The sequence below is a fragment of the Glycine max genome, chromosome 3 (genome assembly GCF_000004515.6).
Source record: "Glycine max cultivar Williams 82 chromosome 3, Glycine_max_v4.0, whole genome shotgun sequence".
NCBI classification, from domain to species: domain Eukaryota; kingdom Viridiplantae; phylum Streptophyta; class Magnoliopsida; order Fabales; family Fabaceae; genus Glycine; species Glycine max.
The window spans coordinates 6411555-6424489 of NC_016090.4; the positions used below are offsets into that span (position 1 = coordinate 6411555).

At 34.8% G+C, this 12935-nt stretch overlaps 1 protein-coding gene across 1 annotated transcript; it reads right to left on the reverse strand.

The window, feature by feature from the left end:
- Window positions 1-5338: 5338 nt before the first annotated feature.
- Window positions 5339-10932, reverse strand: LOC100787556 (receptor protein kinase-like protein ZAR1). The gene is made up of 2 exons (XM_006576438.4): window positions 9276-10932; window positions 5339-6265 (listed from the first exon to the last, which is right to left on the reverse strand). Exons 1-2 carry the CDS (start codon window positions 10774-10776, stop codon window positions 5631-5633), a joined length of 2136 nt encoding a protein of 711 aa, XP_006576501.2. The 5' UTR covers window positions 10777-10932; the 3' UTR covers window positions 5339-5630.
- Window positions 10933-12935: the final 2003 nt, after the last annotated feature.

The window sequence follows — 12935 nt, forward strand, 5'->3', positions numbered from 1 at the left end:
ATCTCTCATTCTGGTGTGATTCGATCGGGGTGTTTACAATAATGATTCTTTTTCTTCGTCTCATCTCATGGCTCCACTGATTTTAGACATGAGCTTCATCTTCAGAGGAGATGGAGTCCAATTACAAACCCTAATTTAGACATCATTGAAATTTTTGAAAATGAAAGATAACACGAATGAAACATAAATATGTTGGTTAAATCCCTAATATATCCAAATTACTTAGGGTCGGCCAAGTATTAGGTGGCCCAAGCCCTTTCTATAGGTCTTTGTTAGGTAATCAATGCTTCCATAAACAAAAATTATCCACACCCACAAAGGATCATGAGAATACACAAAGATTACACCATAGAAAAAATAATAACAAATATAAGAATTTAACGTGATTCGACACCTCTTGTATACGTCCACGAAACCGTCTCAAAAAGTATTTCATTATCACAAAAATGATTACAAGATTGTAACTCACCCCAAATAGTGTATCACTCTACAAACCCGAGTACCCCACTTAATGGTTACAAGAAATTATAACACTCTCACACAAATACTTTTTTCTCTCAACAAAGTGACTTTGTTTCACAATCTCTCTTTTCACACTCTCTCTCTTCATGTGTTGTTTCTCCACTAATTCTCTTCTCTATTTATAGTGAAGATTGTCATCAACTATAATAAATAATTTTTGTTGAAAGTTGAAACAAAAATAACTTCCATTGCATCCATTCAACTAAGGTTCATCTAGTAAAATGCAATTTTTCACTTTGCATTTAAACTACCTAAACTTTAGTGATAAAACTTCACAATCCTATAGAAAGGGCTTCACAATCCTCATTTGGAATATAAAACTTCACAATCCTCATTTGGAAGGACTTCTTCAATTTCCTTTCAAATAAACTCATCACAATTAAACAATGGGTTAGAATAAAAACAAAAGTATCATTCCTTTTCTTTTTCTATTTTTCTTGACTTTTTCTCTTAACTCTTTCTCTTAATTCTTTTAAGGGCTACAATATAAAACTTGGCATTCCTTATTTGGAAGGAATTCTTCAACTTCCTTCACTGAATTATACAAGAGAAAAATTACACACCAATTGACAGTTATATTTCCAAATGCATATATGGCTTACAGAATAATGTTAACAATTCCTATATATGACATTTCAGCGAAGAAGTTTTTCAAAATTGAAATTATTAAAATATTTTAAGATCAATGTCTAATGTAACATCTGAGCGCTAATGAGAGCGGGGAGTGATTGTCAATGCAAAAGAGATTAGGCATGGACAAGGAGAAACTCTTGGAAGGCTTTCAGTAGGAGGTGTAACATCCCTGATTTTCAACTTATTGACAACTCTCACACTACATCACTTCACACAGTGACACTTTACTCAACATCTTTGTTGGTCATAACCCTTTACTAGTCAGAATCCTCCATAGTTAGTCCTTTTCAAGACCTCGACAATCAGCTCTAACTGCTTACAGGATCAATGACTGACCCCACAAACCAACACGAGACTTTTCAGCATATTTTTCCCTCACTTTAAATGTTTTCTGGGAAACATCCTAGAAGGTTACTCATCCCATAACTACTCCAAGTCAAGTACACTTAACCATGGAGTTCTTATGTGTTAGGCAACCGAAAAGTATATGCATCTTATTAGTATAGGAAAGGTAGTACCAATTAATTCTTTTAGGTCATCCTTAACTATACAGTCTCATACCGCACATTCTCTAGATCCCTCTCTTTCTGGTGTGATTCAACGGGTGTTACAAGAGGGATACATGAATGAACCTTTTACACACCTAAATAAGAGGGATCTAGAGGTTGTGCAAGTGTGGGGTTGTGTACAGTTAAGGATAACTTGAAGGACTTAACTAATACTATATATACCAATAGGATGCATCTACATTTTGATAATTCATCACTTAAAAACTCCATCGTTAAGCGTGCTTGACTAGGAGAAATTTTGGGATGGATAAGCTCCTTGGAAATTTCATGGGAAGTGTATGAGTGAGATCAAAGCATGTTGTAAATTCTTATGTTGATTTATAGGAATAGTCAACAATCCTTAAAGTAGTCAAACATTGTGTTGATGGATTGGCAAGTGCACCAATTCATCCCAAGTAGCAAAGTTAAAACGGAAGTCTGAATATCGTATTCACAGAGACTTTGTTTATACTTAAGTAGATAAATATTTGATTAAGAAAAAGATTTGAAAAGATTATAGAAAAACAATAATTTAAACTGATAGAAAATTAAATCAAACAAGAGGAGAAATTAAACAAGAATTTAAATTAAAAGACAGAAGGATTAGAGAACCCAATAATATTGTAAAAGTAAATTCATAAGATGAAAATGTTTGGAACTTAGTTTTCCAGAGCTACTCTATGATGTAATGTTAATGATTTTTCTCTATTTATAATTATTCCAATTTACACCTGCATCTACTAGTATACTCTAACTTTGGTCCCGCATGAAAGAGTCTAATTTATCTATTTTCTCTCTCAAATCCCTTTATAGAGCTAAAATAGTAAATTGCATTAAGTATAGAGATGTATAATATGCTAAACAAATATCAACATATCTCTAGTGATAACTTTATTTATATACAATTTCTCAGTTCTATTAGAAAATAATGTTTTCCAGCACTACCCCTAAAACTTACCATGCAAATGGGTGATCAAGCTACAAGCAATAATATTAAGCACAAGAAAAAAATAATGCAAATGTAATATTCATAAATAGATAGGAAGAAAAATTACATTAAGAATAGTAAGGCTGTCAAGTTCCCAACAAAGGGGGTTTAGCCTCTCATTGTCATGAAGACTTTACAATTACAAAAAGGAAATATTTAATAAAGGGGAAGAAGATATGAAAGGGAATGGATGGAAGGAATAACTCCCTATGTTTGCTTCTCCTTCTTCTAGCTTTTGTCTTCTATAAGGAATTATATTCTCTTGGAATTTTTGTGTGTGTTTTTTTCTTCTTCTCTCTTCTTCTTTTATATGTGCAGATTAGCGGGATTTTTTACACTAAATCTGCATTTACTTTCCTAAGTTAGTCATACTTTTCTTAATTAGTCATGTTTTTCTTAATTAGCTTTGCTTCCTTAATTAGCTCACTTTCCTTAATTATTCATGCCTTCTTGAATTATCCTTCTTTTTTGGGCTTTATTTTACTCACTAAGCATCATAAATTCATCACTTTTAATATTCTTTGCACAAAAACTTAAATGATATTAATTTAACAATTATTTACTCAAAAAGGAAAAATTATGAGAGAAAAATTACAAATTTCTATATAATTTAACCTCAAACTATATTCATAGTTAGCAGTTATCATGTTGCAAGTGGCACAGAATAGGTCTCTTCCGTAGTACAATGTGGTTCGAGGATGTAGATTTTTATTTTGGCCCCTAAATGTTTCATTTTAGTCCTTGTTAATGTAGTCACAAGAAGAAGAAAATTTTTTAAAAAAAAACTTTATTTTGGTCCTTGAAAGTTTCATTTAATGTCTGTTAACATAGACACGAGAAGAAAATATTTAAAATAAATAAAGATTAAACTATCATTTTGGTTTTAAAAGTTTTATTTTGGTCATTGCTAATATGGATGTGTGTGGCAAGTTAGTATTGATAGAACATGACTTTTTTGCAAGTTTCTTTCATTTGGAGACCGGCTAACCGACGCCTTAGACTTTCATGAACACATTTGGTTATTCACTCTATAATTTTTATGTAGCTCACTTCCAAAATCAACACACTAAAGAAACAAACAAGATCTAGAAAAAAAATCAAGTAAATGATCACTTTAGTTCTTGAATTTGTAAAGTGTTGTCACGTAAGTCCTAGAATTGAATATTTTTTAAAAAAAGGAAAATCTAAAAGTGTAAATCAACAATCAAATTATTCCAAAATTCATAAAAAAAAGTGTGAATAAAACGATAATATTAACATATGCTTAGAGACTTGGATGGTAGTAAGTAGTTAAATTTAGGGACTAATTACAATATGAATTTTAGGAACTGATGTGACAATACCTACCACTTTCAAGGACCACCTAAAAAAAACCTTTTGATCTTTGCTGTCCAAATCTTCAAAACTTAATTTCATTACATCATGAATTTGTTTTACTAGGCAGCTTTTTAAGCTTGTAAAGTTGACTTCCCACAACTCCTTATGTTTCCCACAAAGGAGATGACCCAAAACTTAAAATAAATAAATAAATAAAAACTATTGGAATTTCTCTTGCATAATTGACAGCCTTTATTTGTCACCCTGTTATGTTCTTTTTACAAAAAAATGAATGTCTTGTGAAGATCACAGTAAAGCAATTACCGTCTTCGAATGATTTTACTGAATTGATGCTTTTGGCTGGTTAGGAATTAGATAGATCAACATCCAACTAGTCCAGCAATAGTCACCAATTGTCAATTCAATATATTAAACACAGTCAATAACACTCTATGCAATATCCACAAGGAACAGGGCATTTACACACCAAATTTCCTTTGGTTTCTATCATCAAATCTTATCTAATTTATTCATACTCTAACGCAGAGCTCAAAAGAACAATTCACCCAACATTTGGCATCATAAATCAAATTACAAACATGATAATCTCCTACATGAACAACATTCAATTTACAGAATCATCATCAGTTGTCCTACTCAAAAATTTGATCATGCCCCAAACTATAACTTTAGTCCATCTTACTTAAACACCAAGGCAACCACCATAGGGACTCAGAACATGTCCCAAACATATTCTATTATCAATTAAACAACAGCCACTTCACTTGGAAGTAGAAAAAAGAGGAAAGTAACATTCTAAACAGCCATTCTTCAAGCAACTCAAAATTAATCGGATTGGAGAGATCCTAACCTCCTCCTTAAGCCAACTAAGAGTTAAGATCCAAAACAGACTCATATATCTCAATAAATCAGACTTAAAATAAACATTTGAGATTTGAATTATCTTATCTTTGTCTAATAGTTGTAACTAAAACGAGTTCCACCCAATCCCACAAATCCAAGTACCACTTTAGGTTCTCATTTATCCTTAGATCCTTTTTGTCTCCCTAGAGTGTCATCCCCATGCTGAGTTTTCAAGGTCCCTTTTCCCACTCTCTGTTCAACTTCTTAAAGTTTTTATTTCATGTTTTACTACTTCGCTCCTAAACAAATTCCAACCCAAATAATCCCTTTTCCAAACCCCAAACGGCTACAAGTACTAGTGGTACATGCACAATATCATCCAGAATTAATTTGCAAACTCAAATAATAATGCAAGGTGTTGTGGCATTGCAATAACATTTTGGAGGAAAAGAGATCAGAACAAAAATTAAAATATCTTACAATTCCGATATGTAACAAAAAATAATAAAATGAGAATGGAATGTAAGTGAGACCGTGATAATTACATCTCTCCAAAAATTGCTTGAGTTCCAAAACATAGGTAAAGGGCTTATCCAAGACGGAAGGAACAGAATTGCAGCACCATATTGATGCCCAGCATAAAAACCATCTTAGTGTTACCACAGAAATGCATTGTTAGATTGAAGTGCATCTTTTTGGTACATAAATTGCAGTCTCAGGTTGAGTCCTAGAGCTAGCACACTGCGCACGTTCAAACATTACGTTCCAATCTTATCAAGATTTTCGCAGACAGTTTTCATCCTAGGCCGAGCCTCTGGATCTTCCTCAGTGCAAGACAGTGCAACATGAAACACAGCCAGAACCTCTTTCTTGACGCGCACTTCTTGGAGCAGAGATGGATCAACCATTTCGGATAATGGGCTTTCTTGATCGAATCCTTTTCTAACCCACCTTACCAAGTCAGGGACTTCCATGGAAGTTGATGTGGTGGGAGATGACTCTGGTGACCTCCCAGTTAGTATTTCAAGCAGGATAACTCCAAACGAATACACATCCCATTTCTGGGTGGTTCTGCAGCCAGGGACTCGAGCCTCGGGGGCTTTGTAATTGTTGGTTCTCTCTTTCTGTGATGAGTTCATGTAAGGAAGAGCTCCACCCATGAATCCACCGGTGGAGGGGTTGTTGCCGGTGATGCTGATTAGACGGTTGAGGCCAAAATCGGATATGTAGGGTTGAAAGTCGTTGTCTAGCAGGATGTTGGAGGGCTTGATGTCGCCATGGACGAATTTTCTTGGACTGCATTCGTGGAGATAGGCCAGGCCCCTCGCTGTTCCTTTGGCGATTCTCAGCCTGGTGGACCATGAAAGATTTGTAGATGGTTGGCCATTTCTCCCTGCAGCACATTGTCAAATTGAGTGAAGTAAAGCATTAGCACCAGTGAATGTTTGTTAGTGGCTGATAATTTTAATTGGAAAGATTGTTTGTAACATCTGGTACAGAATGCAAATGCAGATCATGATATACATTTTATTGCAACTTCAAATATATGTCGACTTTAATAGGAGTGCTAGCAGCACACTTTCATACATTCTTTTTAACACATTTTATTGTTTAAATTTAATTAGAAACTACTGCAAAATCATGAGTAGAATCTCACTAAATGAGAAGTGGAATACAGTTTTGTGATTTTAACTTAAGCCAATTATAAAGGACGCGACTGATGAGTGTATTAGAGAATGTTCTACTAGTATTTTTCTTTCTTCTAATAGTATGGGTGAGACATAGGTGCAGTGGAAGCAAGGAAAAGGTAAGAAAACAATTTCTAGTAGGACCCTGGTTAAGAGTAACGAAGATGGTAGAGATTGTGCTTCATAATCGAGAATGGTTAGTAACCTAAAAGATAAAATAAACCATGAAATAAAAAACACTCATTTTCACCAAGATATGAATAACTTATTTTCCTGAGTAAAAAGGCGCAAACGTGCCTTCTTGAGATATTTTGAAGGAGGCTAGTTTTGAAAAATATGGATATGGTGTGTAAGTAAAGAAAGGTATAAGGGGGATCCAAGTACTCAAAACTCAGAAGTCTTGGGGAAGAAGTAAAACAATGATTTTAAAAAGAAAAAAGATTTTAACCTCAAACAACATTGCTTGCAGTTGACAAGAGAAATGGATTGGAAGAGTGAAACTGGAACTTTGATATGTAAGTTTTGTTTTGTTAGTAAATAGTGATTAAAGCTCAAGAAGACAAGAAATTGTTCTTGGTCCCCACCAAGAGCGTGTGTGTCTTGCCAATTCATCTCCCAGACACATGCTGAACCAACAGAGTTGTCTTTAGTTCTAGGCTTCTAGCAAGTGGCATATCCCTCAACGTCATCAACCCCGCAACAGACAAAAGCTCCAAATCCAATTTCCCTCTTACTTTCTAAGTAAGAAAATATACTACTGTTTTTAGAAAAAAAACAGAAATATTCTAGCCAGCATCGTGAAAATACCTTCTTATATCACGAGAGATAACTCAGATAAGTAAACAATTTGACCTAAGGATTGATATTCTTTCATGCAAATTCACTTTGCATCTAATTGTTTTCTAAAATTGGAACAAAAACTTATAAAATCCACAAGGAATGTAAAGTTTCTTTATCTTTTCCTTACCGAATTTTTTTTTTATCTATCTTCATAGCTACCAAATATACATGTCACAACATAAAATTACTCATACCTACTTTCTCATGAAAAACAACAGAAAGTTGCCATGAACTGGACAAACTCAATTCACGGACCACAATAGAATATGTACTTTTTGAGGAACAATAGAATGTAGAGTATATACCGTATATAAATGTGGGCCATTTAACAAAAAAGTAGACAAAGAACTCAAATCCTATTTAATAAGTCCCAGTACCAGGTCCTGCTTAAACTAAATCACTAAATAAAATAAACTTTCCCTTTAAGCAAAGAAATTAAAAACTAACATATAAGTTATAAGCCACATGGACAACAGAGTACAAAATTGCTAAATGTGTGAGTGTGATGCTTTTTCCCCATCATCCATGTATGAATGACTAGTCTTTTTTGACTCATACATGTCATGCATCATGTTCGAAATATCCACCTATCATTAATTAATTTATTGGTTCTTTTAACCTTTTCACTATTTCCTATCAATATCATTCTGATTCAAATTCCTTGTTCACTTTACTGCATGAACCCAACCTAACAAACAAAAACAATCAGGAAAAGAAAAAACATCACACACATGCTGAACCAACAGCATTGTCTTTTGTTCTAGCAGGTGGCATATTCCATCAACGTCATCAACTACACAACAGACAAAAACTCCAAATCAAATTTCCTCCTACTTTCTAAACAAGGAAATCTAAAGTATCTTTTCAATATCTAATTGATAAAGGTTTCAACTCATTTTCTTTTGGTAATCTTTATATTCTCAAAAAAAAAATTATCTTTATAGCTACCAATTCTATACATATCACACAACATAAAATTACTCATGCCTAGTATCTCATGAAACATAAGTTGCCATGGACTGGACAAACTAACTCACGGATCATGATATATATATATATATATATATATATATATATATATATATATATATATATATATACTTTGAGGCACAGTAGAACGTAGAATATACAACATATATAAATATGAACTATTAAAAACGAAAAAAACAGTTGACATGGAACTCAAGTTCTATTTAAATAATTCACATTACGTGCTGGTGCTCCCTTTTAAACTAAGTCACTAAATAAATAAACTTCTCTTTTAAGCAAAGAAATTAAAACTAATTTATCTGCCACATGGACAAGAGAGTACAATATTACTATATGTGTGAGTGTGATGCTTTCGCTATTATATTAATCCATCATCGATGCATGAATGATTAGGCTTTTTCTAACTCATACATGTCATGCATCAAGTTCGAAATATTCACCTATCATTAATTAATTTATTGTACTTTTAACCTTCTCGATCACTATTGCCTATCAATATCACTCTCAATCATATCCCCTGTTTTCAAATGCATGAACTCAACAAACAAAATCAAGGATAAAAAGTTATTTTGCTCGCCAAAAGTGTACAGCATTGTAACATTAATATAGTAAGAATACTAAAAATTCCTAAAAGTGTAAGTTATTTCATTTATGTTCATGTAATTAAGTTTCTAAATTTAATCGTTTGTTATATTTTTATCCTTAAACATATATTTATATCATACTTAAGTCATATGTTAAATTGCACTTAAAGAAATTATTTTTGAATTCTTTTACTTTCCGAGACTATAATAACAGTTTATAGTCTATATACACTTTCCGAGACCAAAATATCTTTTTAACCCAAAAACAATCAACTAAAAAGTGAAACAGAAAAGAACTAACCTCTAAGGGCATGAGCCAAATTGCCATTGGAGATGAAATCACTGATGAGAAGCTTCTCATCATGTGCCCAATAGTAAGCCCTCAACCTCACAACATTAGGGTGCTTGACCTTCCCAATGGCCATAACCTCAGCAGCAAACTCCTTATACCTCTGTTCCCCACCCTCCCCCAACCTCCTCACAGCCACAGGAACCCCATTCCCCAACACCACCTTATACACAATCCCCAATCCACTCTTCCCCAACACATAAGCTGAAGCCCTCAACAACTCATCAAGCTCAAAACTCAAACCCTTATCAATCCTCACTAATTCCCCTTCACCCTCACCCTCACCACCTTCAAACTCTTCATCATCATCATCATCACTCTTCACCCCACCAAAACATGATAACCCACCACACACACACATGTTCCCTTTCTCTTCACCAAATCTCCTCTTCCTAATGCAACTACAAGCATTCTCATCATCCTTTCTCTTCCAATAAATGTAAACAATCACAAGACCAATCAAGGCCACCACAGCAGCATCAGCTGCCGAGATTAAAATAATTAGCCCCGGACTCAGCCCCTTGGACCGGTTACCGTTGTCCGGTTTGTTCTGGTCCGAACCGGAAGAAAAATTTCGGTCCGAACCAGAACACGATTTCCTGAGTGGAAACCCGCATAGGTCTGGGTTTCCGAGGAACGCGGTGGGGCCCTGGTTGGAAAACGACCCCGTCTGGGGAATCTCGCCGCTGAGGTTATTGTTTTTGAGGTCAAAGATCACTGTTGCCGGTAATTTTCCCAACGAAGACGGAATTTTACCGGAGAGGTGGTTGAAGGAGAGGTTCAGCGTGCCGGAGAGGGAAATTAGGGTTCCGATTTCGCTGGGGATTGAGCCTGTTAACTCGTTATCGGAGAGGTCGAGTTGGAGGAGGTTTTGCAGGTCCGGCCACACGCCGGCCGGAATCTCGCCGGAGAATTTGTTGCCGGCGAGGACGAGGCGCTGGAGGTTCTTGCAGTTTCTGAGGTGCTCCGGGATGTGGCCGGAGAAGGCGTTTTCGGAGAGGTCAAGGTTCTGGAGGCGGGGGAGGGTGCAGAGGGAGGAGGGGATTGCGCCGGAGAGGTTGTTTCCGTGAAGGAAGAGGCTGTGGAGCGCGGTGGCGTTGGAGAGCTGCGCCGGGAGGACGCCGGAGAAGGCGTTGTCGTGGAGGTTGAGTCGCCGGAGGAATCGCAGCGTGCCGAGCTCCGAGGGGAGGTAGCCAGAGAGCGATTTTCCGGCGAGGGAAATTCCGACAACTCGCGGCTCCCCCTCGCCGGAGACATTGGCGCAGGCGATCCCCGACCAGGCACAAGGCGTGGGGTCGCCGTTGTTCCAGTCGGAGAAAGCGGCGGCGGAGGGCTCGTCCACGGCGGACTTTAGGGCGAGAAGCGCGAGCCCATCGGACGACAAAGAGAGTGAGGGGGATGTGAAGAAGAAATGAAATATGAAAACAATATACAAAAACGAAGAAAGTGTCATTGAAGTATTCTTTCTATTTTTTCAAGTGAATGGTGACTTCAACGACGGCGTTTTAAGGATGGGAAGTAAGAACCAAAGAAGAAAGTGTGTATTTGTGTAGTTGCAGTTGCAGATTGTATGAGTGTTAAAAATGGTGTTATGTTATTATTTGTGGTGTTTTTGTTGAGAGAGAATGGGAAAGAAGGAGGTTGAAGTATTTATGAGAAAGATGGGTTTGTTTTTAAGTTGGTGGGGTATAGCTCCCGCCAAAAATAATAGGGAAAGACTTGCTAACCGAAAAGAGTGTTAGAGTAAAGACAAAGAGTGAAGTGTAATGTAAGAAAAAGAGAAGGAGAATGAATGTTTGTTGTTGTTCTTCTTCTTCTTTGCTTTGTTGCACGCTTGCAACTTCAAATCGTGGTCCAGTTTGTCTCATTAGTTCTTGATTTTTCTTTTCACACTTTAAAATATAAATTTCTCTTTCTTTTCTTTTTTTTTATATATAATTTCTCTTTCTGTTTTTATAAGGTTGTGAAATGGTGAAATATAGTACATGTAATTTTAAGTGTTAGAACTTTTTGTGTGACTTTTTCAAGAAATAAATTTAACACCGAAGGGAAGGAATGCGTTTGGAACTAAGCATGTCATTCATTGAAAAATATTCAAGAAATCTTTATGCTATGTTTGCATTTTGCAGGGTAGTTGAAGGAAACTTTGGTCAAAAGACATTAAAGGGAGGGGGGAAATTAAATTTAAATTGAAAGAAAAAAAAACTTTAGTTATTAATTGTTTTTTGTGTATTAATTATTTGTTGACTAGAACAATTTGAGTTTTTTTTTTTCTCTCCTGTGTAGATGGGAGAAGTGAGTAGGTTTCAAACAAAATTAAGAATAAATTTGAAAAAATGTTATAATTATAAATAAATTTAATATTAATAACTAAATAAACTAACTTTTATGGAGGAAGTATTTTATATGTATTATCCTGTCTGTATAAATGTTTACACATAAAAAATTATGATATATATAATTTTAAACTAGTTATTGTTAAATTATCTTAATATTGATTAATGATTTAATAGTCAACGTATACAATTTGCATAAATGTTTCTCTGCTTGGGTTCACCTGCAGTTTACTTCATTTGTTATAGCTGTAAAATTAATATTATCGGATTGCACATTTTTTCCTAGAAAAGAAAAACCTTTTTTTAAAATATAAAAATAATTTGGTTAGTTCGCTAAGAAAATCCAATGGTATACATATTACATACATTGACAAATATTTGTTCAGGGTAAGTAACAAATAAACCAAATACTCATCTAAGTAATATCACTTGAATTTATTTATAAATATAATATTCAATACTGCGAAAGTTTATGAAAGCCAGAATGGGGTTAAATTGAGTCGAATCAAATTAAGAAAACTAAAAATAAAATAAAAAATACACCACCCCTGAAATGTACCATAGCAATTTCAGAGAATGATAAGGTGAAACTTCGAAATTATTACTATATAATTAAAATGCGTAAGACCTTACGATCTTGAACACTTCTAAATCGAAGTTAAAATAAATAAAAAGTACATCCCGATCGTCCACATAATATTATAAATTAATTGCTTGTTAAAAATTGCACCAAATTTGGTGATGTTACAAAGCCTAAACTTGAAGCAAAATTTTGGTACACCTCAGAAAACAATATTTGAATGTTTAACCTTTCTGGACGCATATAAATTCCAGGACATAATAATCACTTTTCGGTTATCATGGACTCTTATTTTTTTCATGACATTTCGCACTAGAGACCAATAGAATGATTAGTGCAAATCCCTTTCTTCAACCCACCCACCACTTCCTCACTCAATGGGTCACACCATCATCAACAGTGTCCCTTTAATTTAATTTACACCTTAAGTCTCACTGCAATTACAACAGTAATTTGTTACTTCACGTAAATGAGTAATGCACATAGCCCCCATCATCGTCTGTTGTAATTATTCAATTGTTGAGTGGAATCATCAAGTACAATTTCAATTGCATCTACGTCTCAATCATGCAAAGCAAACTTAGAAGCTAACAAAGCCACATAAAATTAACACAAATTTTTTGTACTTCCCCTCTGCAAAAGAATTCAGTAATGATTTCTATCAGCGAAAAATAAAAGAACTTTGGACAAGTACAC